General features: G+C 44.1%; 1 protein-coding gene across 3 annotated transcripts in view; it reads left to right on the forward strand.

The window, feature by feature from the left end:
* Positions 1-5,774: 5,774 nt before the first annotated feature.
* The window catches only part of MXI1 (MAX interactor 1, dimerization protein), an 80,899-nt gene continuing 58,978 nt past the window's right edge, over positions 5,775-27,695 (forward strand). Inside the window, exons 1-2 of one of the 3 annotated variants that reach the window (XM_077930222.1) lie at positions 5,775-6,131; positions 22,623-22,755. In XM_077930222.1, coding sequence (XP_077786348.1) covers positions 5,888-6,131; positions 22,623-22,755 — 377 coding nt within the window. In that variant the 5' untranslated portion in view covers positions 5,775-5,887. Of the gene's footprint in view, positions 6,132-21,447; positions 22,188-22,622; positions 22,756-27,695 lie in introns of those variants that run through there. The other 2 variants (XM_028730320.2, XM_028730321.2) reach the window with 2 other exon arrangements.

Raw genomic sequence — 27,695 nt, forward strand, 5'->3', positions numbered from 1 at the left:
GAACAAGTAGAACTGTACACGGTCTTCCAAATGTGCCCACACTGGACAGTTATGCAGAAGCCCAAGGAGACTGGCAACTTTATTTTCAGTGCCTTCACTAACAATATGCTAGCTACACATAACAATGATAGCAAGATAAAGTAGGTCTGAACTGTTACCCTCTCACTTAAAAAGGTAAAGGTACCCCTGCCCGTACGGGCCAGTCTTGACAGACTCTAGGGTTGTGCGCCCATCTCACTCAAGAGGCCGGGGGCCAGCGCTGTCCGGAGACACTTCCGGGTCACGTGGCCAGCGTGACGAAGCTGCATCTGGCGAGCCAGCGCAGCACACGGAACGCCGTCTACCTTCCCGCTAGTAAGCGGTCCCTATTTATCTACTTGCACCCGGGAGTGCTTTCGAACTGCTAGGTTGGCAGGCACTGGGACCGAGCGACAGGAGCGCACCCCGCCGCGGGGATTCGAACCGACGACCTTTCGATCGGCAAGTCCTAGGCGCTGAGGCTTTAACCCACAGCGCCACCCACGTCCCTACCCTCTCACTTACCTGTGTTCAAATGGCATTGTTTCCATCCTGCTCACTTTTCAAATTCTGTCTCACAGGATTGTCATGATTGCTGCAGTCAGATGATATTACAATTGCACACAGTGAATTAAAAAAAAAAAATTAACAAATAAGCCATTGAGTCTTTCATGATTTTAGTCAACTGTATGAATGAGAATTCAATCCATGAGCTCTTTGTTGATTTACACAGGTTGGCCCTGTAACATCAAGTTTCAAGATCTTAAGGTTATGCAACAGTACCAGAGTCTGCACTTTCCCCTCACAATACACGTGCACGCATGAACACACATCCACACTTGCTACAACTTGCAGTTGAAGCTGAACTTATCAACAGAAGCACATGGTAGCATTTGAGAGTGTGGCACTTACAGTACCGGCTAGTTTCTGCATTTTAGAACACATCGTTCTGTACTATTAATCCATCAAAACTGTCTGGAGTTGTAACAAAGACACCACTTTATTTATTATAGCACTCCCCTAGCAACATGTTCTCTGTGGAACCCAGGCCAAATCTACCAGGCCTGATCTATCCCCTACCTTAGTGTGTGAAAACTAAGTGCAATGATATTTACATCTGCAAAAAGCTAGGTCAAGTCTGTAGCAGCATTGAGACTTTGCAGTTCAGTTTACAATGTTTTACTTTAATAGATTTGCTGCTCCAGGTTACATTTGTGTGGGTTTTGACCAAGGCCCAGTTCAGATGAAATGCTGTATGCACAATAGTTTGTATTATAATATACTAGCAGAAAGTGCTTCGTATAGCCCAGCACTGCTGAGGGGGGAGGGGGGGAGGGACCAGTGCAGTTTTGAAATCAGTGGTTAAAATCAGGGCAGTTTTGAAAGATTTAGTCCACCATCTTGATTAAATACAGCATGCAATTGAACCCAACAATAGACAAAAATCTCCTCTTTGATCTCAGGAACCGTCATGAAAAATTTGGTTACCATCCTTTTTCAAATGAAACCAAGTCCAGCAGTTCCCAGACCACTCATGAGGCAATCTGAAAAGAGAGATCTGGTCACAGTCCAAAGTCAAAGCACAAGAGACAAGGTCAAGGAACAGTCCAAGGTCAAAACAAAGGCCAGCCAAAGAGCTGGTACAAAGACATTCTAGCATTCTTTGCCAGGAACTGGGGGCTTTAAACCAAGAACCTTTAGAGTCCCACCCACAGCAAAGTTGCAGACCATCTGGGCTGCATGAAGAGTTTGGTCTACTTGTGACAAACAGCTTCCCCACAAATGGTCTCTTACTCCTGAGGAGTCCATGTTCTCCAAATGGGCACTCTAGTATCTGGCATCTGAATGGGCCTGCATTTTTAGGTATTGGTGGTCCCCAGATTGGGTGGTGGCTCGGCCTCTGATTCTGTTCAGGGACCCTCTGTGTCTTGTAGAGGAGGTTGGGCTACTGTGACTTCTGAGAGACCTGTATCTCCTTGCTGTTCATTGTCAGAGTCTGTAATGTTTGCTCTGGGGAATGCCAAGTGTTCCTCTGGATAGGGTTCTTCCAGCAGCAGCCTAGCATTTAAATTATCTTCAGAAGTCTCCAAATTTTGAAAGGATCAGTAGCCCATCTTGATTCAAAATGGCGTCCAATGGTATCCAAAAGCTGCTCCTCAACATCAGGAACCTTTGTGATAAATTGGGTGGCAATATTTTCAGAGATGTACAAATCAGTGCAATTTGGAACATTTCTGTCTGCCATCTTGATTCAAAATGGCATGTGATGATATCCTAACTGATTCCTCTATCTTGTGAGCTGATGCGCCAAGTTTGGTGACAAAATCTCAAGAGGTGTCCAAATAAGTGCAGTATGGAACGTTTCAGTTTGCTGACTTGATTCAAAATGGCATCCAATATTCAGACAAGCAGTTCCTCCACCAAGGGAACCCTTGTGCCAAATTGGATGGCAAGAGGTGTCCAAAACACAGAGAACAGATGGACAGAGAGACATGTCAATTTCCAAAATATGTAATAGATTTGGGGACTACACAATATTTTGTTATAGGAAGCAGAAAAATCAATGTCTGTTTATTCATGTTAACCCTTTTTCTACACAGATAAAATCACAAATGGTTACATCAAAAATAGTACCAAACCTCTGGCTCATGTTATGTATCTGAATGGCAGACATCTATTCTCTAGCAATTAAAAGACAGTCGTCTCTGTAATATGCATTTTAATATAACCATTGTAGTGGGCACACTTGTTTAAAAAGAGATAACGACAACAGTGAGCTTTCAATGTATACTTCTGGAAATATATATCTAACATCAACACTGTGATACTCATTGTAGAAGATATAGTACACTCACTGCTGAGTGAGGAAATAGTAAAAAGGTAAAGGTACCCCTGCCCGTACGGGCCAGTCTTGACAGACAGTCTTGACAGTTGTGCGCCCATCTCACTTAAGAGGCCGGGGGCCAGCGCTGTCCGGAGACACTTTCCGGGTCACGTGGCCAGCGTGACAAAGCTGCATCAGGCGAGCCAGCGCAGCACACGGAAACACCATTTACCTTCCCGCCAGTAAGCGGTCCCTATTTATCTACTTGCACCCAGGGGTGCTTTCGAACTGCTAGGTTGGCAGGCGGAGTGAGGAAATAGTCCACATTAAAAGGTACATGAGGTGAAGAATCAGGTAATAGTGGTAATAGGTAATTGTAACCATGGTCCAATTTTAATCTGGCATCAGAATCCCTCAATAGGTAATTCTGATATTTGTTTAGCACCTCTGACAGAAAGGGAACATTGGTGTCAGAAGTATCCCTTAAACCAGGGATCGGGAACCCATTTTAGCCCGAGAACCACATTTCTACATGGGGAACTTTCCAGGGGCCACATATCAGTGTTGGGTGAAGTCAGTGGCAAAAATGGTCAGAAAAAAGGATGTGACTCTTACTTTTGTACAATACGCTACATGCCAGTGACACAAAACCCAGAAGTTTCTATATATACTAACATTTGGAACATGTGCAGAGTGGGGCCAGCAAGATCATACTGGGTCTGAAAACCAAGCCTTATGAGGAGCAGTTGAGGTAGTCGGGGATGTTTAGCCTGGGGAAGAGAAGACTGATATGATAGCCATTTTCAAATATCTGAAGGGCTGTCACATGGAGTAAGCTTGCTTTCCGCCGCTCCAAAAGGTAAGACCCAAAACAATGGATTTAAATTACAAGAAAGGAGATAATGACTACACAAGAGGAAGAACTTTACAACAGAGCTGTTTGACAGTGGAAGAGATTACTTCAGAAGGTGGTGGACTCTCCTTCATTGAAGGTTTTGAAGCACAGTTTGTTCATCTGTCAGATGTGATTCCTGCACTGAAGGGGGTTGGACCAGATGACCCCTGGAGTATCTTCTAAATCTACAATTCTGTGATACTATTATCTTTCCATTCATCATCAAGGAGGCATGATCACAGTTGAATGTCACCTTTTAAAAATGTATTTCTTTGCTTGTTTAAAAGCATTTATACTGTGTACCACTTAGCATTTCGAAAATCTCTAAGCAGTGTACAGCTTGAAAAACAAATATAGAATGAAAACATTAAAGCAAAAACACAGCCTAAAAACCAGTTAAGACAGCAACATAAATACACATAAAAAGCACACAAAAATGAATAGAAACTCCTAAGATTCCATGATGTGAAATAGGGCATTTTGATCATTTGTTTTAGTAATATTTTGCCAATAAAGCAAATCAAAACCAGAGGACAAACTAGGAACCAGACCCAGGAAAAAAGAACACGCCACTCCTCAGGAAAACCTTGTTTTTCAGGTGAGGCATCGCTGGAACAGGAAGCTTGTTATAGTAGTCCTTTCTGCCCAGGAAGATCCCATGGCCAGCTTGGATGGGGAGTCAGTCAAGGGTCTGAAGGTACTCTACTTAAAGAAACTGCTGCCTGCAGTTCAGTGATTAACCACATGGGGCAGCTGCGTCCAGCAGCTCCTGACAGTGCAGCATGAGAAATGATGCTCACATCATATGTGTATTAAATTACTGAATTTCTGTCTTTCATGTGGTAGTTCTGTGGCAGTCCTTCCTGATTATTGTTTATTTCACAATCAAGACTAAGTTGTTGCACAGTTGTTCAGAGGAACTGTGAGTCTTTTCCACAGCAAGTTCATCTCTTGTGGGGAAAATAACATTTCCTTGGTCTTCAAACTACAAGATATTATCAGTTGGGGAATGTAAGAGAGAGAGAGAATTCAGATGTGGGGATTATTGTGTTAGTTTTTCTGCTTATGATGCCAGTGTTTCTGTCCCAGATTTTAATATTCCTTTTTAAACAGCATACCTGTGGACTTTTAAAAAATTGATATACCATTGTCATGTTGTGCTACATTTCACTCACACCAATAGGAAAATTCAGTGTACAACACCCTCCTATGCCCATCCCAGTTTTTTAAAAGCATTTTCTATTTATGTCTCAATTTTTTAGAGATAAAGTGTTCCATGTACAACTCAAATAAGCCTTTCAACATTTAGGAATAAGAGATGTTTGTCCTTATTTTATAACCATCTACTGCCATTTTGTAAGCCTTTTCCATTTTTTTCTCTTCTGTTTAAGTTGTGGGCTATGTCAACCACTGTTTACACTGTTTCGGTTTTTTCCAGAATAATACAAGAATAATACCGGCTTATCCAGGTATAAGATTCTTAACAATTATGTGACTTACACTTGAAATGACAAAAGAAAAAGGTATGTGTTGTTCATTAGAAAATGAAAAATAATATGTTATAATTATTTCCACTTTTTCTAGACACCCTTTGGCTTAACCTTTATTCCCAGTTGTAACCCAGCTTTGTGTATATCATGTAACTTCATTTCCTCAAGTTTCACCTCCCTACCTTTGTACTGCACTTCCTTCTCCCAGTGTTTGACAGAGAATCAGACTGTAAGCTCCTTGGGGTCAGGGAACCTTTTTTGCCTATATAACACTGTGCAGGGATAATATGTGTTTTATTCCAATAGGGGTTTTATGTTTTTTTGAAAAATAAAATAAAAATGTGGTTGAACCTCTGCTCAATCCTTTGAGTAAAACAGGGAAAAGAGAAAGAAAGAAAGAAAGAAAGAAAGAAAGAAAGAAAGAAAGAAAGAAAGAAAGAAAGAAAGAAAGAAATGAACTCCCATTTTTAATAGACAAGGAAAAAGACGAGCACTAGGACCTGCCCGGAGTCTTTGAATCAAGAGGTCCCTTGATTCATTCAATCTCTCCTAGACATACACACACACTCTCTCACACACACACTCACACAAACTGCAACAAGAGGAGGAAAGTCGGCCAAAAGGGCTTTAAAAATTTCAAAGTTTCCATTTGCAGAAGCAATGGGGAAACGTGGCAGGCCGAGGAAGGAATTCAAATGTGAAGAGGATGCTGTGGAGCCTGGCGTAGGGCAGCCGCGGCAGCAGCAACTGCCAGTGGCAGATAATATGTCCAGGTGCCCGTTCAGTGACATTTTCAACACCAGCAGCGAGGACTCCATGGAGAAGATCAACACTTTCCTACAGAACGTGCAGATTTTGCTGGAAGCAGCCAGTTACCTGGAGCAAATCGAGAAGGAAAACAAAAGTAAGTGGAGTTTTGGTTATGTTTGGTTCCTTCTTCTGCTGCTCCTTTAAAAAATAAAAAAAAAATAAAGAGAGCCAGGCATGTGCGATGACAACAGAAAATGAAGAAAATCTTCATGAAGATGCAACAAGACAGAAAGAGAGAGAGCCGGGGCTACCAGATCAGGCTAAACTCTCGGTTAGTTTCACCCTTACAACCACATCCCAGCAAATATATACGGTATTTCTTTTTTAATGCACCAAGAGATTTCGATTTTTTTTATTAAAAAAAAACAACACACCACCCGATCGAATTAGAAAAACATTGTTTTTCTTTAGTTCTCTCTTTTTTTAGAAACAGAAACAAAGCAAAGCCACATCCCGTGCTACCCGTAAAGTGACCCAGAACAATGTCATCATGTTATATTTGCATCTTTGTGGCATGTTTTTCTGAGATCTCCCGTTCCCATAAAAGACTGGTAATGTGTCAAAAGGGGAGGGGGGAGAACAAAACTGGCCCAACTAGGGGCTGGTGTGGAGGGAGGAGGGGAGACAATGCAAAACAAACTTTATGCTCGGCTAGTAGACAAACGGGAATACTTCGAAGATTTAAGCAGAAAGGAAAAGGGAGGAGGGAGCTTGTTTATATTTTTAAACTCTTGCACTCCTCCCCCTCCCTCCTCCGTCCAGAAAACCGAGCCGGATAATAAGTGAAAGGGAACAAAAGCGGGGTAACCAAATAGAGAGAGATGTGTATTTTTCTCCCCCTTCCTCCTCTGGTGGAAAAGGATTTGCCCCAGCACCCCTCCCCCCTCGCTAGCGTCGCCGTCAGCGAAAATAACAATCCGTCGGGAAACGCTCGTTTGCAACGTCTTCGCGCGGGGCTCCTAGAACAATAACAAGCCGGGGATCGTTTTAACCAAACCTCGCTGGCGTGTGATCGACTGTACCAGGAAGGTCATGGGGGAAATAAATAAAGCAATGCATCGCGTCAGCCCCTGCAGTGGGGAAGAAGAGGGGGGAGGTGTTGAAATAACTCGCTCCCCTTGGGTTTAAGTTTATTATTTGCATCTTGCAAGCAGTCTCTGGGTTGTGCGTTTGTTGTTTCGGCCCCACGGACAAAGTGGGCCTGACGGATCTAGCGCTCCCCCCCCTCCTGTCGCCCCCGCGCAATCCCCCCGTGTAAATTTCCATTGCAGCTCAACTCGCTTAGCCTTTGTTGATCGCTTTCTCTCTCTCTCTTTAATGAATAAGTGGATATGGGTATTGTTTCCGGGAGGAGGATGGAGGGCGAAGACTCGACAAAGCCTCCCCTCCTCCTCCTCCTGGTCGTCGAGCTTTGCAATGGCACAGGCCTTGCTGTCATCAATGGAAATATTTTTAGAAGGCAGTTCGTTTCCTTGTAAATCCTGTTCCTCCTGAGTCGCCCAACCAGACTTTTGAGGACTCAGGTGGAGGGACCTTCGCTTGACGCGGCCGGATCACACAAGGCAGATGAGCTAAATTAAGGGAGCAGGATCCCACCCCCGCTCATTCCCCCCCCCCTTTCCAATGGGAAGTCACGTAGGCAAAGAGCAAAGTAGCCAGGTAGCCCACGAGGGTGGGGTGGCGCCCGCAGCTCTCTTTCTCGGCAACTTGGCCCGTGTGGGACCAGTCCATGTCTCTTGGTCACCTCCTTTCATTGGTGCAGGTGAGGGTGGTGCACATAACTGGGTCAGGCTCGCCTCTCTCTTTCTGAGCTTACAAAAACAAACCTGCACCAAAGTACAGTATCAGTTTCCCTCCGGAGCATTTAAAAAACCTCTTCCAAGCTTTCTAAAAAGACCTCATCCAATGCCAAAGAAAGGGAGAAAACAACAAGGGATTACATCAACGCAGCAACCTACGCATTGTCTTGCCAGTTCTGTAGAAGTAGCCCCGCCAGTTATCTTACATGGGTTGTCGGTGCTGACAGTAGTTGAACTCAAAACAGTAATTTTGCTTACAGCGGAAGATCTGCGTGTTGTTAAATGGTGCTGTCAGTTTAATGGTTTATTTTTATATTCTCTTTGAATCAGCAAGGCATATGCGGTAGGAACACTCCTCGCCTCCATTATGTCCTCCTCCTACAGCCTTATTTATTTTGAATTCGCCAGGTGTCTCCTGCAGGGAGGCCTATGTAAATATGAAACTTGATGTAAACAGCAGCACTCTCATTAATGCGAACTTTTCGATTATCCCGTATTTTTGGGGACGCTCTCCAAGCTATTTGGATAAATGGAGGGGCGGCAATGCACTGGCTTCAGAAAGCAATCCGAGTATTCATAACGCCTCCGTGGAATAACACTGCAGTCTCCCTGGACCCGATTTGAAAGTCTGTGGGGCTGTCGGTTTGGTGAGTTGTAATCTCCTCCAGGGAAATCACGTGCGCGTCCCTCGTCCCCCACCCCTTCGGGGAACAAGCATCTTTCTCGGTTTACACTGGATTTCTCACACCTTGTGCACGGTTAGAAAATGCTGAGGAGCAGGTGCTGGCTTCTCTTCTCCGCCTGCATTTGCAAACAACAGTGCTGCAGCCCCCCCCCCCCCCGGCGCATGTAGCTCTGCTTCACTAAAACTTTTTAAAATGCGCTTATCCAATGCCATTTTGTACAACTTCTTAAAAACACACACACAAACAAGGCGTGAGGACTTGGGCAGCGTCCACGCGCAGCCCCCGCCTCTCTCTCCCTCCCCCCCCCCCCGGCCTGAAGTTTCATCAGCGAGGCTGCAACGCAAACGCCGGGGCTGCCTCGGCTGCACTCTGATCCGCCTGGCTGGGTTACAGTATAATCAGCCCCGGCTCCTCCTCCTGCTGCTCAGAACCACATGGTTTCCACATGGAGACAAACTCCTCTCCTCTGATTGGCCCCGCTCTAACTCGGAAGGCGCGGCTATCCCGGGCCTCCCCGCCAATGGGGGCGCCCCTTCATCCCTATGACGTCACGCGTTGCTGAGCCTGGAGATCAAGGGGAGGCGCCTGCAGCCGAGAGGGTGTCCTTGTTGGGAGTTGTGGTCGGGTGATGTCATAGTCTCCGCTTAAAGGGGCAGGGGCCCTTCTGGCCAGGGCGAAGAAGCGCAGCAGCGGCAAGGGCAGGAAGGGGTGCCGCGAGATGCAGCCTTTTCCCCCTGCGAGGCAGGGAATGGCAGAGCCCCTCGTAAATTCCTGCAGGATTGCAAAGCAAGTGATGAAATCCTTTATCTGCGGGGCGCCCTGCTTCTCCAGAAAATGCTCCGTGTCCTTCTTCCTTGGGGCGGGTGCTTTGCCAGACAGTAAAAGTTATTTATGTTTGAAAGGCTTTCCTCTCTATTTATTTTTCCACCAGCTGGATTTATGCCCGTCAAGGTACCAGAAACTCATAGGCCTCGATAAAAGATTGGAAGTTTTTTCCAGGATGTTTCCAGGCTTCTGTCGCACTTCGCTTTGCTTTTGAATTTTTGGCACATCAAAGGCTTTGTGAAGCCAGTGCTCTACCGTAAACCTTCGTGCGGAGGGCACGCGCAGATTCGCGCTCACCTCTTGTTTACTAGCTGCAGATTGGTAGTGCCATCCCCGCCCCCATACGGACCAGTAAATAGGACTTTCGGGAAAGCCGCAGTTTCTTTTAGGATATATATATATATACACACACACACACAAAATGTAAATTAAATCACCTTGCAAAGCATGGCTTCTTTGTGATATACTTATGTAGAGAGACGACCGTTCCAGTCCACTAAAACGACGTGTGCAATTACTTTGCAAAATAAATAAATGCATAATTAAAGGCAGCGAAGAAAGAAAAAGTAACTCTGACTTAACATCAATATTATCATTTCAATTTTTTATGGCAGGTTGCACTTGGCTTGTGCACTGTCTTCCCCCTCCCTTATATAAAATATTTATCATTTTCACTTTTCCAGTGCCTGTTTATAACTCACATTGGAACAGGAGAGCTCAGTTCCATTTCATCTTCTGATTCTCATACACCGTATGTCATTGTCTCCGCACGCAGGGTACTGCTTGAGGGCAATATTTGCATTAATTTTATAAAGCCCAGCACTGGCATAATTCACAATAATGGTAATCGTCATACTAGTTTAATTCATTTTGCAAGAAGCATAATACTTGGGCATGTGTTTTAAACAAACATCTCAGGCCTAAACATTTTTAAAGAAAGGAATCCCCAGTTGCAGCACAAGATCACTGTAACTTCAACATGTGTGTTTGCACTGTAGATCAAAATGGAAACAATACAAAGCACCCATAACGGAGAGAGAAGAATATCTATATTTTAAAAATGCATGATTGAAAGAGGCATTGGCATTACTGGCTGCAAACATTTAAGGATATATCCATATGTTCATTATGAGATAATTGCTGAAATCTGAAATGGTGTTTTTTTTTTAGGTTAGCAATACAATAATAATTATACCCTACATGCTTTGCTAACCAGCCCATCAGTATATCAGTAAGGTCTTTTCACCCTCTTGGGAGATTGTCTCAAGATGATTTTTACATGACCTTAATGATTTCCAGAAGGGAAGCCACGTTAGTCTGTTATAAAACAACAAAGAGTCTTGTGGCATCTTAAAAGACTAATAAATGTTTTTATTCTGTGGCCCACATAGTCTGTAGCCCACTACAGCTATTCCTGTAATAAATCTGTCAGCCTTCAAGGTGTCACAAGACTCAGTGATCTTTCTAAAAATGTGGCATCGTCAGAGGCGCTACTGTGCTGCCAGTGGTACACCAGTGCTAGTATCTGAGCTTTGTGGCTTCCATGGTTGATAAAAAGTTGGACCACATCAGATCACCATGGCTCCTCCTTCTCTTTTTAATCCCCCAATGTCTAGAAATGTGCTTTACATAATGATTTCTGTGGCAGGAGTATTTTGCTTAAAATCAATGGTATTGACACCCCTCCGACATAATGAAAAATGTTTGGAGGGCCCCCCAAGCTGGAATCCTTAATGTGGAGCATTTTCTGCAACTGCTAAATGCCAGCCATATAGCCTTTTGGCCGACAAGTGACACCAAAGTTTCTTTCTCGTGCATCCTTAAGACCAATGCTATAATTGTGTAGGACAAATGAGCCATGGAACCTTCTGAGCATGTGTACATAAAGCGTAGAAGACAATTCACACAAAAGCCACATGGACTACAGATAAAGCAAAATAATAACACCACAGTGATTCTTAGCAATTGTACCATTCAACAATAACTCACTGTTTCCCAAAGATTAATCCCAAAGATTAATCCACTTCATACGTTGTAATCTAGTGGCAGTCCATGTGGGAGCTATACTGTCTGAAAGCTGCCATCCACATGGCTTGGCTTCAACATGGGGATTCTTGTAGACTGTGTGATGGTCCTGGCATACATACAGTTAGGTTCAATCATGGGTGAAGTTAAGCATTTTTAAGATGTTACCAACACCATAGTCCAGTATATATGCAACTAGCATCTAATTGCAAGGTTTTTTCGGGGGAAGGATCTGTTTTTTTTAAAAAAAATGTGGCGTGATTCCCCACCCCTACCATCTTTACAGATTTGTAGCAGAGGTTGTGGACCTTATTCTAGTGCAAGCGGTTTCCTTAAATTTACCACTTGGTAAATTTTTCATCAATAGTCATAATCCATAGCTGACGACAGTGAGCAGAAAAGGTTTTTGCTTTGAGCTACAAGCTCTGGTAGTGGTTCCTCAAGGTGGTTCCTCAAGAAGTACCTTGCTTTTCCTGCTTTTTCAACATTATGTTATGCTCTGTTTTGATTTCTGTTCTAAGTGCTTTTATGTATTTTGAAAGATTTAAATCTTTGCAATTTTCTGAAGTATTTGCTTAAAAAGAAATTTCTAACAGTACTTTTGGTGTGTTTGATGAGGTTTTTCATAATGAGGGCTGGGTGAAGTGTGTGTGCCCATGATCAATATTAATTGCAAAGTAATAATAAACATGATACTATTTTATTATTGTTCATTTCCATTTTGTTTTCAATCAGATTGTGATAAGCCATAACATATACATCAGACTTCCTCAACCTAATGCCCTCTGGGTTATTTTGGACTGCAGCTCCCATCAGCCTTAACAACACAGCCACACATCAGGTTGTGGGAGGCTGATCTATATTCTTCAGGCATTGGTCATCATAAGCATGTAGACTCTGCGGGATAAGGTACCAACCATGAAAAACTGTCAGCATTAACTTGGTGCTAATATAGCAGAAGAAAGTTCCTACAAAGGTCACATTTGCTTCTGGAAATGCATGCATATGCACACATCACAACAGTGGATTTAAAAAACTGACAACATGCATACAACATAAAAAGGTAAAGGGACCCCTGACCATTAGGTCCAGTCATGACTGACTCTGGGGTTGCGGTGCTCATCTCGCTTTACTGGCTGAGGGAGCCGGCGTATAGCTTCCAGGTCATGGGGCCAGAGCAGCACACACAAATGCCGTTTACCTTCCCGCCGGAGTGGTACCTATTTATCTACTTGCACTTTGACGTGCTTTCGAACTGCTAGGTTGGCAGGAGCAGGGACCGAGCAACGGGAGCTCACCCCATCGTGGGGATTCGAATCGCCGACCTTCTGATCGGCAAGCCCTAGGCTCTGTGGTTTAACCCACAGCGCCACCTGCGTCCCTATGCATACAACATAAGACATGGATAATCTAAAACAACACATCACAAGCTTAGTAACAGAAGACTTCATAGCAATGGCGCAGCTAGGTGTTGTTGTTTTTAAAAAAATAATAATCCTGAGATTAATAGCCTTACAGGGCCCCCTGTATATTTTTTGCTGTTTGGTGCCCTGGACTTCTGCCCTGACAGCCCCACTGTTGCACAGGTTTAAATGCAACAGAATCTTCTTTTTAAATCCTGGGGTTTTCCCCCTAAGAAGAGAAAGAGAACAATTTCTGAGACAGAGAGAGAGGGAGAGAGAGGAGACAATGTTCTGTGGACTTTGTCAAAACAACACCATGATCAGTATGAATAAACTTTTTAAGACTACGGGGACAGAATTAACCATATTTGCCCCTAAAGAAAGAATCAGGAAATGGTGAGAAAACAACACTAGGGCAATGCACGGAGAAATAGTCTTTATGTATAGTAGCAGAACAAGTCAGTAATGGGATAGAGTAGCAGAATACTACAAAGCCAACCAGCCATGGTCCTATATATTGGTGTACCTAAGCATACATTTAAGAAATTAGCAAATTTACACTGTGGTCAGTTGGATGTCTGTAGTACTCCATGTGGAGGTCTGCCTTATCAATAAGATTTTAGCACCAACACCCCTTTGAGGCCATATCAGATGAAGTAGCCCTGAGGAAGGAGCTCCAAAGACCCCTCTATGAAGAGCGCTCAACCACTGGCATAGCCCCATGGCTATTTTTCATGTTTGTGAAAATACATTGTGTGTTCCCCAAATTAACTATTTAAAGATTCATTTTGCTATGACAGAGGTAGAATGATAAAATAAGGACACACATAGGAAATAAGGTTGAGTGCCTGTGGCATTCAGCATGCATTTAACAAAACACTTTTGGTCTGTTAGCCGTTTTCGTGCAGTTTGGAGAATATATAAAGAAAAGCATGGTTTATGTTCTTTTATCAGAAGCATCTCACTTATTCTGTATGTATCAGTCGAAGTATTAATTTCTAGTTGGTGGTAAGTTGCAAGTGCTGCTATTAGAATGAGGTAGCATAGTTCAAGTTCACTGTAGCTTGAGTTCATTCTCTTTATTGTTTTTCCTTGTATGTATGAAAGTGCTTCATCTCATCCGTTATTCCCTTTTCCTTTTTTCTTCTTCACCATGTATCTGCAGTAAAAATAATAATAAAAAAATGTCTGACCTCAGTGTAGCCTAAAGGCTCAGAAACCAGATGGCAAATAAAAAGCAATCTAAAATGTATTATTTTAGATCACATAATATATAAGCCTCTCTTGCAATTTGGATGAGGATGAGAGTTGACTTGCTTTTCTGAGCATCAGGAGTTGGCAAACCTGATTAAGAAGGCAGATAAATGAAGGGTTTAAAGGAAAGACAACAGGAATGTGTCTGCTGCAGCAGAAGGGCAGGCAGGACAGCGAGGGGCAAAATTGTTTTATCAGAATCCAGATGTCATGCTTAGCTTTCACAGTTGACCAACATGGAATGAACTTGATACCTGCAGAGGTGCTACGCATTCTTCTCCAAATCACTTTGCTTTCCAACTTGCCGCCAGGAAATCATTTGAATCTCATCCATGCTACTTTCTGCCCTTGGGAATCACTAGTCGCAAGTACACTGGAAGGTTTTAAAATTATGCTTTCATTGTTTTTTCTGCTTGTCTAAGAATAAGGCAGGTTAGCAATTGTAGTGGCTTCTTGTCCTTTTTCCTCTGGTCCCCCTGAGAACACTGAGCAATATGTGTGTGGCTGAAGCATCCCTATGGAATGCCGCTGCAATATTATTCTCAGGTTAAATGGGTATCTGAACAGTATTGTGCATTTATGTGGACTTTGAGGCCTCCTGCTGCTATAGCCATAGAGGCTTATCTTGAACGTTGAAGCATATGTATCACAGACGCAAAGCAACAAAGGAAGGCGGTAAAATAGTGGTGGAGTGTTTACACATATATTCATGGTAGTGGAATTTTGTTATATCCTCTGGTATCAAGGGTAAAAGATTACACACAGGGTGCCCTAATTACACAAAATATTAAATATTTAGACATATTTATCAATGCACATGTTAGTGACAAGCATTGCTTCAGAAAGAGTGACTGACATCCAACTAAGTAATACTTAAGAGAATTGTTTATTTCACTGGGTCTGCTCTAAGTATGATAAACACAGGATATTGCCCAGCGTCTCTGAAACCAAGTGCAGTTATTTCCATATATAAAGTTTGGGAAAGTGTTTTCATAAGAAAACACTTTTCTTTCATTATCTTAAGATAAACCAGAGCCAGCTTCTTCAGTTTGTGTGTTGGCAATTTGAGTTTGTGCTTATGAACAGGAATTTGCTATGCAGGTCCTTCCTTGGATTCAGGATCTTGTTAAGAGATGGAAGGGGTTGGGTGCTGAAGTGGCCATTAATAAGATGTAAACAGCCCCTTTCTTAAAAGGTCAAGTGGGAGGAGGCAGCCCATTGGTGTCAAAGCTGCCAATTGGCATGCAGTGAAATCCAAAGAATGAATTGACAAGGACATCATTACCCATAAAAGGTGCTCTCTTCTTCTCCCTGACTGTGACCTGATCCGTACTTCTTGAGGGTATTCTGGCTTTCCATTCGATGGTTACTTTGCTGTGGTGTGTGTCTTGTGATACGAGAGGTTTTTAACAAGCTAACTGTCACAAGACTTTCCAAGGAAATGATGAGAAGTTCATTTAAAGGGGGGGGGCTGCATTATTTGCCATGGTTGATGTTTACAGAAGAAAGCTCAACCGAAAAGTTGATGTGAGAAGTAAAATTCCAAAATACCTCCAAACAACGCCCCTCCTCCACAGCCTAACTGTGTTTTCTGTGTGTGGGGAAAAATACAGCACTTTTGCTAAGCAAATTTTACAGCCCTTATTTCCTTCAATCTCAGAAAACTCCTAAAATGGCCCCACTTTCCAGATGAGGAGCTGAGCTTGAAAGGCAATTGTTTACATACAGTTCCCGGGGGGGGGGGGTATGGATTAGTGAGCATCATGGGACACCCTGATGTAGCTTTGAACCTTTCACTGATGGCATGAACATTTTGGCAGATAATTCCAACTCACTGGATTGTTGTTCTGAATCTTTCCACCACACCAGGGTGTAATTTGCCTATAGAAGAGGGATGGGCCCTCCAGATGTTGTTGGACTCCAGCCCCATCAGTCCCAGACATGGTTACCCTTGTTTTGGAAGGACGCTTTCACCCAGTCTGCACCTTGCATCTCTCAGGTCTGTGTCATGAGATGTTGAACTGTGTGCCCTGTTATGGAAAGCCAGGATGTTGGCGATCCTATCCCTATGATATGAGAACTGAAGAGAAAGGCAATAGTGGACACTTTGACAGAAGACTGTTTTGCTCATTTAGTAGGAGAGTGACTTTCTGCAGTTAAGACCTGTCCTAGAAGACAGTCATGAAACTGGATGGCAGTCACCTACAGTCTGTTTTACAGGGTACTAAATGCCATCTTATTTGTAACCCACTCTTCTGCCAAAGTAATCAGACAACCACCCCACTCTTGATAACATTTTTTCTATGCATTGTGATAATTTGCCGTGCCCCATTGGTGAGATCAACTTCTATGTCTTGGGGTGCATAGAACCCAAAGCACTTCGGCTCCTACAACATGATCTGTACACGGGAAATAGGGCACAGGTTCATGCCAGTCTATGTGCTCAGTGCATGGTGATCAGGCATGCCAAGGGGCAGGACCAGATGGCACAATTACATTTGGCCCCTACACACAAATAAAATGCTATCTGCACAAGGCGACAGCAGTGGTGATTCCCAAGTGGTCTCCCTTCTAAGCACTGCTCAGGACCAAACCCTCTTAGCTTCATCACTAGAACTCTTCATATTTTCTGGGCTAAGGAATGCAGACCAACATTTGAAAATCCTAATCAAAGATATAGGCTGTGTACACACCAAACGTTTAAAGGATCCCCTGACAAGAATCTTGGGAACTGTAGTTCCCTCCCTGAAGTGCTACAACTCCCAGTACCCTTAAACTACAGTACTGTACCCAGGATTATTTGGGGGGGGGTGTTTTACATTTTTAGCCATAGTTGTCTCCTCCCTTGATGCCCCCAACTCTTGCTGAAATTATAGACTTTTAGAAGGGGGAAGGACCTTATTTGTCTGGAGCAGGCACAGGAAGGCATGCGCCAACAGTGATGTGCTTTCGGCTCTTGTTGAAAACTCACTTGTTCTCCTAGGCCTTTGAGGCTCATTAGTATGAGTTTGCTGTATTTTAGTTTGGTTCTTTGGGTGGTGTCATATTTATTTTTGAAGTATAATGATCTGAATGGCTTTGCATTTTATATTGTTGTGGGTTGCCTCGAATGTTTTGAATAGAAGGTGGCATATAAATGCATTGAATAAATAAATATTTCTCAGCTCAAGGGCTACATGCCTTCATGGACAACGCTCCAGGAGCTGCATGCCAGTGCTGGGCAGGGCCAGCAAAAGCAAGCAGAGCCATGGACTCTTACCTTTGTTCAGCTGGGTACTTTCCTGCAATGAAGATTTATGACATTTATACACCGCCTTTCTTCTGTCATGAACCCCAAGGCAGCTTACGTGTGGTTTCCAGGGAGTCACCCATCCATGTGTCTACACACAATACACCGTGTACACACTGTGCACCTTTAAAGCACATTCTTATCTTCAAAAAAATTCTGGGCACTGTTGTTTACCCCTTGCAGAGTTAGAATTCCCAGCAACCCTCAAACTACAGTGCCCAGAATTCTTTGAGGGAAAGAATGTGCTCTGAATGTGCTTCAAAGGTATTAATCTTTTATCCAGGCACACGAGATGGACACATTCCGGCCAGGCAAAAGCGCAGGACTGGAGTGTAGGCTTGGAGAGCCTTATATAGCTCCTGGGCCCAAGGCTTCCCACCCTTGTAGGGGATCTTGTCCATGCTCCTGCTCGATGCAGGGCACAGTCCTTGGTTGTTTTGAGTTTGCCCAAGCCACATTCCTGCAGGTATGTTAGGAGCTTTTTATGAAATACTAAAGAAATAACTAATTCACTTGCCCAGGATCCTAGAATTGCACGATCCACTTGTGATTCTTCCTTTACTGTGTACCCACTATACTTTTAAAGAACATTCAAAGCACATTTCCCCACTTAAAAAATAAAATAAAATAATCTCCAGCTTTGCTAACGCAAGGATTACTGCATACTATATTCCTTTGCTTCTTCCTTCTGTCTTGCAATTAGGGCTAGAGGCATGCCTGAAGAACTGCTAGCGTTTATATTTTTGCAGAGAGAACAGCTGTGCTTCTCTGTCCCTATAGTTTTTGGGACAACCTGAGATCCTTTACATGAAGCCTGGTCTAACTTAATTAAGGCTGCAATCCTATGCACACTCACCTGGGAGTAAAAGGTAAAGGTACCCCTGCCCGTACGGGCCAGTCGTGTCCGACTCTAGGGTTGTGCGCCCATCTCACTTAAGAGGCCGGGGGCCAGCGCTGTCCGCAGACACTTCCGGGTCACGTGGCCAGCGTGACAAGGTGCATCTGGCGAGCCAGCGCAGCACACGGAAACGCCGTTTACCTTCCCGCTAGTAAGCGGTCCCTATTTATCTACTTGTACCCGGGGTGCTTTTGAACTGCTAGGTTGGCAGGCGCTGGGACTGAACGACGGGAGTGCACCCCGCCGCGGGGATTCGAACCGCCGACCATGCGATCGGCAAGTCCTAGGCACTGAGGTTTTACCCACAGCGCCACCCGCGTCCCTTACCTGGGAGTAAGACGCATCAAACACAGGAAGTCTTACTTCTGAATAAGGAAACATGCATAGGATTGTCCTGTACTTCTGCACAGCATGTCCTCCCCATCATTCTGTCTTCAACTATTACCAGTGCTTTTTTTCTGGGGGGGGGGGGGGACAACGCAGGGGTATACATACCCCTAAACATTTTGTGAATCTAAGTTTGGCCTCACTGAGGGGCAGTATTTCAATATGAGTAGGAAAATGAGAGTACCCCTAAACATTTTTTTAGAAAAAAAGCACTGACTATTACAAATTGCAGACATTGTCATTCCATCATGTGCTCAGCAGTTCTGTGTGCCTCTCTCTCTCTCTCTCTCTCTCTCTCTCTCTCTGTGTGTGTGTGTGTGTGTGTGTGTGTTTACCATCCAGTTTGCTGAAGAGTTCAGATCACCTGAAAAGCTGGCTGATTTCTTCATGGCTTTTAATTTGTTCCTAATAAAAGTATGATGTTACTCTTGCTTTTGTGTGACAGTTTCTGCTGCATTTTTTGTTAGCCTAGGTGGCTCAGTTTATAACTTCTAATGTTTTTCTTTTCTTTGTTTTTATTTGCTGATGTTTGATTAGCCGAATTTTAATCAACCTGCAGAACAGGTTAGTTCAATCTGGCCTATTACTGCATTTCTAGAGTGGCAACAATGGCAGCACCAATAAAAAGGATGGGGGGGGCATAGAAACAGAAAAGTGGACTTCTGAAATTTATTTCTATAACAGGATTTAGATACTTAATGATCCAAACCTGTAAGCAGCTTACCTAAAACATCTACATTAAAATTACCAATAAAATCAGATGTTAAAAAAGGTTAAGCTGAAAAAATTAAAAACAGAAATAAAACCAGCACTTAAAAATATGAATTGCAAACATATTAAAATATATGCCTGGGTAGCTTGTTAAACAAACAAACAAACAAACAAACAAACAAACAAACAAACAAACAAACAGTACAGCAAAAGCTCTTGCCTAATATCAATGAGCAGGGAATTCCGAAGTGTACATGCTGCCACACTGAAGAATAAAACTTGAGGGTGAGAGTGAGCTTTCTCCTTACATTACAGTGGTACCTCGGGTTACATACGCTTCAGGTTACAGACTCTGCTAACCCAGAAATAGTACCTTGGGTTAAGAACTTTGCTTCAGGATGAGAACAGAAATTGTGCTCCGGCAGCATGGCAGCAGCAGGAGGCCCCATTACCTAAAGTGTTGCTTCAGGTTAAGAACAGTTTCAGGTTAAGAACGGACCTCCGGAACGAATTAAGTACTTAACTCGAGGTACCACTGTATATTGAAGAGAAATGACAGTATTTTTCACGTTAACACTCTCCTCCTAAACCTATTTTCTCTTAAGTAAGGCTGCAATTCTAATCCTGTTTACCTGGAAGTAAATTCCATTGAATTCAATAGGGCTTATGTATAAGTAGCCATTGGTTAGGCTTGTGCTGTTAGTCCAATTGATTTTGATGGAATTAGCTTTCAAGTAGTAAGCCTGCTTAGGGTTTCAGCCTTCTTTTAATTTTCAGTTGATTATTTGGGAATAATCTGAATATGAAAAGTGCATCTCCTTGAAATAATTACAGGGGTCTGGCAAAGTGGTAGGGGGTGGATGAATGAAAGGACCACTTGTGAGAAGGGTGCATGCTTGCTTTCCATCAACCATTCCTCTGCCCCCACCAATGAAATAACCAGGGATCTTTGATCACCAGTCAAAAATTAAAATACTTGATAACGCTTCAGATGACGCTGGCCAGCAGCAACAAACCACCTATCAGACTTGCATGGAGACAAATCAGCCCTCCTAAGTGGGAGCCTTTCATGCAAACAGAGTGGGCAGTTCTAGGCTGAGATATTCCTGTCCTGATAAGACTCCAGAAGCTGAGATTTGGCAGTGCTGATTCTGAATACGTTTGACCTTGCGCTTTTTACACCACCTCGGGTGGATTAACAGCAGGGTCCCCATCCAGACTAACCCTCCTACTACCGCGTTTTTACCGGACAGCTCTGCCACATAGGGAACATGAGGTGAAGGATTTTCGTCCAATCAAAAATGTGTTTACTTCGAAATAAGCCCCACTGATCTCAGCGAAACTGACTTCCGGCGTCTGCTCGAAGAGTTGCAAGAGCAGAATTTTGTAGTTTTGACGGAAGGCATGAAAATGCTTTTTAAAAAATAAAAATAAAAGCAATGCAGAACATATGCAGTCTTGTAATGTCACCCCCTCCCCATACACACACATTTGTGCCACAATTCCGTGCACACCAACTTGGGAGCAAGTCCCACTGAAATCAGTGGCGCTTACTTCCGAGTAGATCCAGATAGGCTCTGGCTCCTAAGCTGTTCTGTGCAAGTTAGTGGCTTAATTTGCACAAAGTGCGAGTGACACTTTAAAATGCAAGCGATTTCCCTCAACGAGCGTCTTGGCGGAAAGAAACTCGCCTGCATCACTCAAAAGGTCTCAATGAGCCTAGATCTCGGATTTTGTTAAGTGGGGAATAAACGGGGAAGGGGCTTCCCCCATTCCCAGCCGCCTCCAAGAAACGCTTCCCCCATTCCCACCCCCACCCCCCAAGAAACGGGAAGGAGAGTGGGCGAATGAAGCCCGCCTGCCTCGGCGATGATCGCTTTGCTGCTGCTGCAACCGCTTTCGTCCAGCCACGAAAGGGTGCGCGCAACGCGGAAGGCAAGAGGCTCCCACAATGCTATTGCTATTGCTGCTCCTGTGCACGCTCCCCGCCCTTGAAGGGGGAGCGCAGGCAGGGAAACTACATTTCCCAAGCGGCCCCGCGGCGGAGTCTTCTCGTGTGTGTGTGTGTGAGTGCGTGCGCGTGTGTGAGTGTCTCCTCCCCCCGCCTCCCATGATTTCTAACCAGAGGTAAACAAACTGTGAAAGAGGCAGGGACCTACAGGATCTGCTGCAGGAGGCGGAGAGAAAACGGCCGCCAGATCCCAGGGAACAGGGCTTGGACCATGGATGCAGGGGCAGCCCCGAGGTGGAGAGGGAAGGTGTAGGGTCAAGGGAAGGAGCGGGCAGCGGCGGCGAGCAAGGATGCAAGACTAGCGGGGCAAGGCTGACGGAGAGGTCGGAGGAGGGATCGATGGTGGCACTCGGCGTGTAGGGAGGGGAAGGCGCGGGGCAAGATCGGCGGAGAAGGGGGGAAGAGCACCCGAGAGCCAAGGATCAGGACAGGATCGGTGCTCCTTGACCAGGGGATGAAGAAGGGGGGTAGGAGACTGAGCGCCAGGCTCTCGAGGTAGCAGGATGTGGGCAGGGTCCAGGGGCAACTACGGCAGGAGTTGTTAGATCCTCTCCATTTCTTGGTCTCGCTGATCAAACTTCCCGGAGGCATCAGAAGGGACCCCCCCCCCAGCCCCTTAGTACCGCCTCGCCTGCTGCCCTGTGCCCGTCCCCTCCCGGTAAGAGGAAGCGGAGTTGTTGCCACCCTTGCTGTAAAAGGGGAGAGCGGGGAGTCCTTCCTCTCAACTCTCCAGGAGAAGATCTAAGAGTGCCCAGGGGCTGGCAAGCGGCCTCATCCAGCCCAGGGGCTATGGAACGGGTGGAGATGATTAACATCCAGCGCCTTCTGGAGGCAGCTGAATACCTGGAGCGCAGAGAGAGAGGTAACTGGATTGAGGAAGGGGGTGGGGATTGGAGTGACACGTCCCCCATAAGGGGGAATAGTTCTCTCTCTCCTTTTTAATGAATGGGGTTTTTGGGGAGGGCTTGGGGGAAAGGGGGAGGACGAGCAGGCTCACATGCTGTAGATAAACAAGGTGGAGAGATGCCCCCCCCCCCTCAAATGGCAGAGACTAGGCACTGCTGGCATGCCATCCCAAGCATTTGCCTGCTATGTATGGGCTCTCCCTCGGACAGGTGGCTTGTTGTCTGTAGCCCCTGTGTCCCGTCAGAGTTCTTGGTGGTTTGAAGCCACTCCCTGAGGACTTCTCTCTGGGCTCGCTGAAGCTTCCTGCCTAAGTCCATGTGTCCTTGGAACCTACTGTTTTGTACCCTCTTGACTGACCCTTCTCTTTCCCGTTTGCTGGTGATTTCTGCAGAGTGTGAGCATGGGTATGCCTCGACCTTCCCCTCCATGCCGAGCCTCGGACTGCAGGACCCAAAGCCACCGCAGAGGCTGAGCCGGGCAAGAAAGCATAGCAGCGGAGGGAGCAGCACGGGCACTGCTAACAGGTACCAATTGCAGGGAGTAAAAAAAAAAAAAAAGGGCTTTTGTGATCCTTTGTAAGCCCATCAGGCACAATAGGCTGTATTTTGCTTGCAACTTCTGGGGATTCAGTTTCCTTTTCTCTGCGATCTCACTTCCTCTCAGTCCTTGATAATCTGTAGGCTTGTGCCTTTTAATAGAAAAATTTCCCAACATGCTGTTGTGGTAGCTGGCTCTTTAAATCCAGCAGAGCGAGCTGGCTATGTAATGCCTCAGCTTCTGCAGGTTGTGCCATGCTGCCTTTTATGTAACTTTCCATCCTTCAGTCTCACTGAAGGCTTTTCTAAGCAAGGATGATTTTGCTCTAGGGAAACTAACCTTGGTTTTGAGCCTGATCCTATGCATGTTACCTCTGAAATGAGTCCCACTGTGTTCCGTGGAGCTTACTCCTTGGTAAGTTTGTTAGGATTGCAGCCTAAATATTGTTTTGGAGAGTGCATATGTACCTGCAGTTCTAGATCTAGCCATATTTGCTGAAACATTTCCCAAAGAAATTATAGGTGCCCCTTGATGTACTTTTGCTTTGTGTTACTTCTGTGTAGTGGTAGTATGACCACATAACACTAAACTACCTACCTCTATAGGGTAATGTAGAAACCTGCTTTGTATGCCTCATGTGGTATGCATTATGCAGTAGTGAGTTGTCAACAAGTTCTTGCAATCTCCCACCCCCCCCCAAAAAAAGACCTGCACAGTTCTTTTCAATAAAGATAATATTTCTGAAGCCTCGTGGACTGCTTTAGTTGGAAGGTTCACTTGTAATTTGATTTTGGTGGTTGCATTTTACTGAAATAAATTCATTCTATTGCTGTCTGTTGAATATACTTAAACCAACTTGTCCAAAGTTACCCAAGTGGTGCGTAATCATTCACTTCTTTAAAATGTTTGTGTTTGTGTGTATTGAAGTTAATTTAGAACCCATTTTGTAGAGACATGAAGTTATTAAAGCTAAGCAATGCCCTCAGAATTAGCCATATATAATGTCAGAATACCATATGCACAATTTCTGCATAGATGCCATTTTAGTTGCATGATGTGTCAAACAACATGCAGATTTGCCTAAAAATAATTTTGCCGGCTTGTTTGCCAAAAAGTCGCAGGAATTTTGTCCTGGGTTGTGATAACAGATAATAATAATAATAATAATCCAAGGAAGACCCCAGATTTAAAAGGGCAGGAAGTGGACAGACTTTGGAAGGGATCCTGAGGGTCATTAGTTTTACTTACACACACACACACACACACACACACACGCACCCCACCCTATACCTGCAGGTCTCAGGGTGGTTCACAAGATAAAATTACAATATAAAAACCCAAAATACAAAATCAAAATATGAACAAAAACAGCTGAATAACCACCCCAAAACACATAAAAACAGTTTAAAACAATTAAAAAACAATTAAAAACAAGACACAGTTGAAAAGCAGTTTAAAAGAATGTAAACAGTAGTATCTGCTGGGCAGCAGCAGTCCTTTTGTAGTCTATCAGGCCTGTCCTGGGCCTGGTAGAGAGGCAGCAGCAGGACCCCCTGCAATGCAGGAATATGCACTGTCCCTTTTCAGGTATGGGGTGGGTGTCCAAGGACAGGGAATGTAAAACATAGCAAATAGGGGTAAGTGGAAGCTGCTGATGGAAGGAGGGAAGGAACTATGAGTAAAAGGAAGCAAGGTGTGAGGTGAGAGAACTGCTAAAAAGACAGAAGAGGCAGAGATAAAGAAGGCTGAAAATCTAAGAGCCCATCTTTTTGCACGCTTATTCAAAAGTCAGTCCCATGAATACAAGGAAGGTTACTCCTTGGTTTGTCCCCCTCCCACTTCCAGAGCTCTGTGGTCATAGAATGTTCTGGAGTAAAATCTTGAGCAGAGTTCATGGGCATAATTGGTGATGAGTTTTCAGTGTGCTTTCTGTTTTCTTGATGGCATTTCTGTTACTTCCTGGTGTTGACTTTATTCGCGGGGTGGGAAGGACTCAAACAGTTCTAAATTGAAGAGCACTTCGACATACAAGCCTGTGTGTGGTTAATATAAAAGTGTATTAATAGGTAAGGAGGGCTGAATTTAGAAGAACTGTTTCTAACTGTTGAGGCCTTCGCCTATGTTTTCTGAATCTCCAACAAGCCTCAAAGCATATAAAATAATGTACAGGGAGTGTTTTTGTTCCAGGAAGAGGAATTTCACTTTACTAGAGCTGGAGTAGTGATTACTTCACAACTTTCCTTACTTAGTAGGGTAGATGTAGTATTTGACACCATTGAGATTATTTGCCATGAAGAAGCTGTTGTTTTTCTGTGTTTGCATCAGCAGTAGGACAACAGGGGGTATATATTGAGTATATATACTGAGTGTCAGGATTCCCAGCACTGAAGCATTCATTATCACAGGAACTTCATAAAAAACAAACAAACCCTGTGGGCTGGACAGGCATAAAACTAAATTTATTTTTCACCAGCCTGCTTCTAATACCAGAATTGCACTGGATTTGTGGGTAGGGAGAATCATGATTTGATGGAATACAGGGAGTTACAGCAGGGGACAAAAATTTAGTTCTGCTTGTCAATGTGCACCTTTTGTTGTAAAAAAATAGAACCTACCATTTTAGATTCACATGACTGCACCATTTGCACGAGTCAGTGTGGCTGCCCCTACCACGTTTTGTTTGGCCTGCACTCTTCCCTTAGTAGTGCCATGCAGAATTGTGTGCTGTATTCTTCATATGACGTATGCTATGCTGTGCTTCTACCAAGCTAACATGGTAATTAGCAGGGCATGAATAAGGTGGAGAATGAAGCAGGCTGGTGAAAAATCTGCTGGTTTCCATGCGATGGAGGTATAATTTTGTGGCCCCCTACTTGTAAGTTATTTTTGCTGTGGCATTTCCCCCGAGCATTGTTTGTTTATTTGTTCTGATTTTTTTTTTTTTGACTGCTTTCATACTTAAAAAAAAAAAGTCTAAGCAGTGTTCAACATGGTGCTTTAAAGCATGGAGCTGTGCCCTAAAACATAACATGAGAATATGACCCACAGATACTAAAAGCAGGATAAAAATGTAAACACATCAGAGGGGGAGAAAGATATAAGAAGGAAAAGAAAAGGAAAAAAAATCAGGAAAGGCCGGGGGCAGGGGGGGGGAGGGGGAGAGATGTTTTTAATAAAGTGCCTAAAGCAGGTAACTGACGGTGTCTTGAGGATCTCAGAATAATCATTTGGCAATGTTCTCCATTGGAGATACCTGAACTGTCAAACGTCACATCATAGTTCTTACAGTGCCTGTAGATTATGGGGTTCTCTGCTTAGCCTAAGCAGCAATGGTTATAAGAAAATTAGTTTCCATTTACAAAAGGAATACTGATATTCTCTGGGTGCTGCATGTACAGCTAGATTCCAGGCCTGGCCTACGACTGCATTCACATGTAATGCTAAGATATGATGGCTGTTTTTGTGAAACCCAGCTGCTCACAAATTGCATGCAACCTGAGCACTCCTGCTTTGCATCTCCCTTCCAGCAGCAGGGAAACAAACCATGGAGCATCTGGTTCAGCTTTATCTCTGCACCTGCAATCCTGGACTGTTTGACCCATGACTGCAGGTTCAGACACAGCTTTAAGCCAGGCAGCTCATGCACAGTATGGTTTAGCTAACCCATACAATGGTTTAACCTTGTATGTGAATGCAGCCTTTGCTTTGTTGGGTAACACCTCTGCACGTTTTCAGCCCCTATGAAATATACTCTTGTTGCGTCCTTATTCTGGGCATTCACTATTTTCATGCTTATTTGTTGTGAACGGGGGTTGGGGTTGAATTTTCAGTTTTCTACACGGATGTCATTTTGTCCCATTATAACTGAAGGGGTGGTTAACACGTCTGCTCGCCTAGCAGTTACTCATTTCAGCCGTGCATGCCAAAGCTGTGCTTCCCCATGTACTGCTCCTGAACAACCCTGAATTGTTTCAATAGGACTTGTGTGGGAGTGGAGTCTGGTGGATTGCAGCCTCGGTGGCTCTTCAATAGCCAAAGCATTATTGCATGAGCAGGAAATCAAGAAAGCCGCATGCATGCAGACGGATGCTTTTTCCAACATATAATCAGGTTAATGAAGTTAAAATGGTCTGTTGTGTAATCCCTCAGTCTAACAGGGTTCATGAAAGGATACGGCAAATTGAGGCTGAGAGCACTGGTGGCTGTTAGTAGGCAAAGTCAGGAGGTGCAGCTTCACACCCAGCTTGTGTAGGAAAGTGGAAATGGACAATTTGGAGAGAGTTGCTCTGTAACAAAACTTGTGGCATCTCTGAAACATCTAATACAGTGACTTGATGCTGAGTAAGGTAGAGTAAGTAGAGTGCTATGGTATTTTGGTCCGTAGGCTTGACTATTTGTGTTGCAATCCAATTCATGCTTTTATTTTTAGAAGAGCACGTTGAGCTGTCATCATTGTGGGAAGATGCTCGTTAAAGGGACAGAAGGCAAAAGTGGGCCTTGCTAGGATTTAAAATTAAGGTTTGTGAGGGGACCTCTTTCCCCTTGGCTCCTTTTCTCTCCTTATACCACCAGGTAAAGGCCATATCCCCTATCATCCTATACAAGTCCTGGCTCTTCCAAATTAATTTGAGCTGTATGGAATTTCCTTCAGAACCAATGGTGCAATATTAAGCATATTTATAGAGACATGGCATTTCTGAGCACGGAATTTAGGTCCTGTTGATTTAAGACTTGCTCCTAAGTAGACATGCATGAAGATTGGCTTCTAGCTTCTGAACAGCACAATCTCCTTTGCCAAAGTGGATATTGTAAGTTAAGTGTGGATCTAACCATGGAGGGCATTGCATTGGTCTATAATGGAAAATAGAGAAACCTATTGAGAGAATGAGTAGCTCAAGAAGGTCATGGGGCATACTTGTTTTTTTGG

Source organism: Podarcis muralis, chromosome 6 (assembly GCF_964188315.1).
Source record: "Podarcis muralis chromosome 6, rPodMur119.hap1.1, whole genome shotgun sequence".
NCBI classification, from domain to species: Eukaryota; Metazoa; Chordata; class Lepidosauria; order Squamata; family Lacertidae; genus Podarcis; species Podarcis muralis.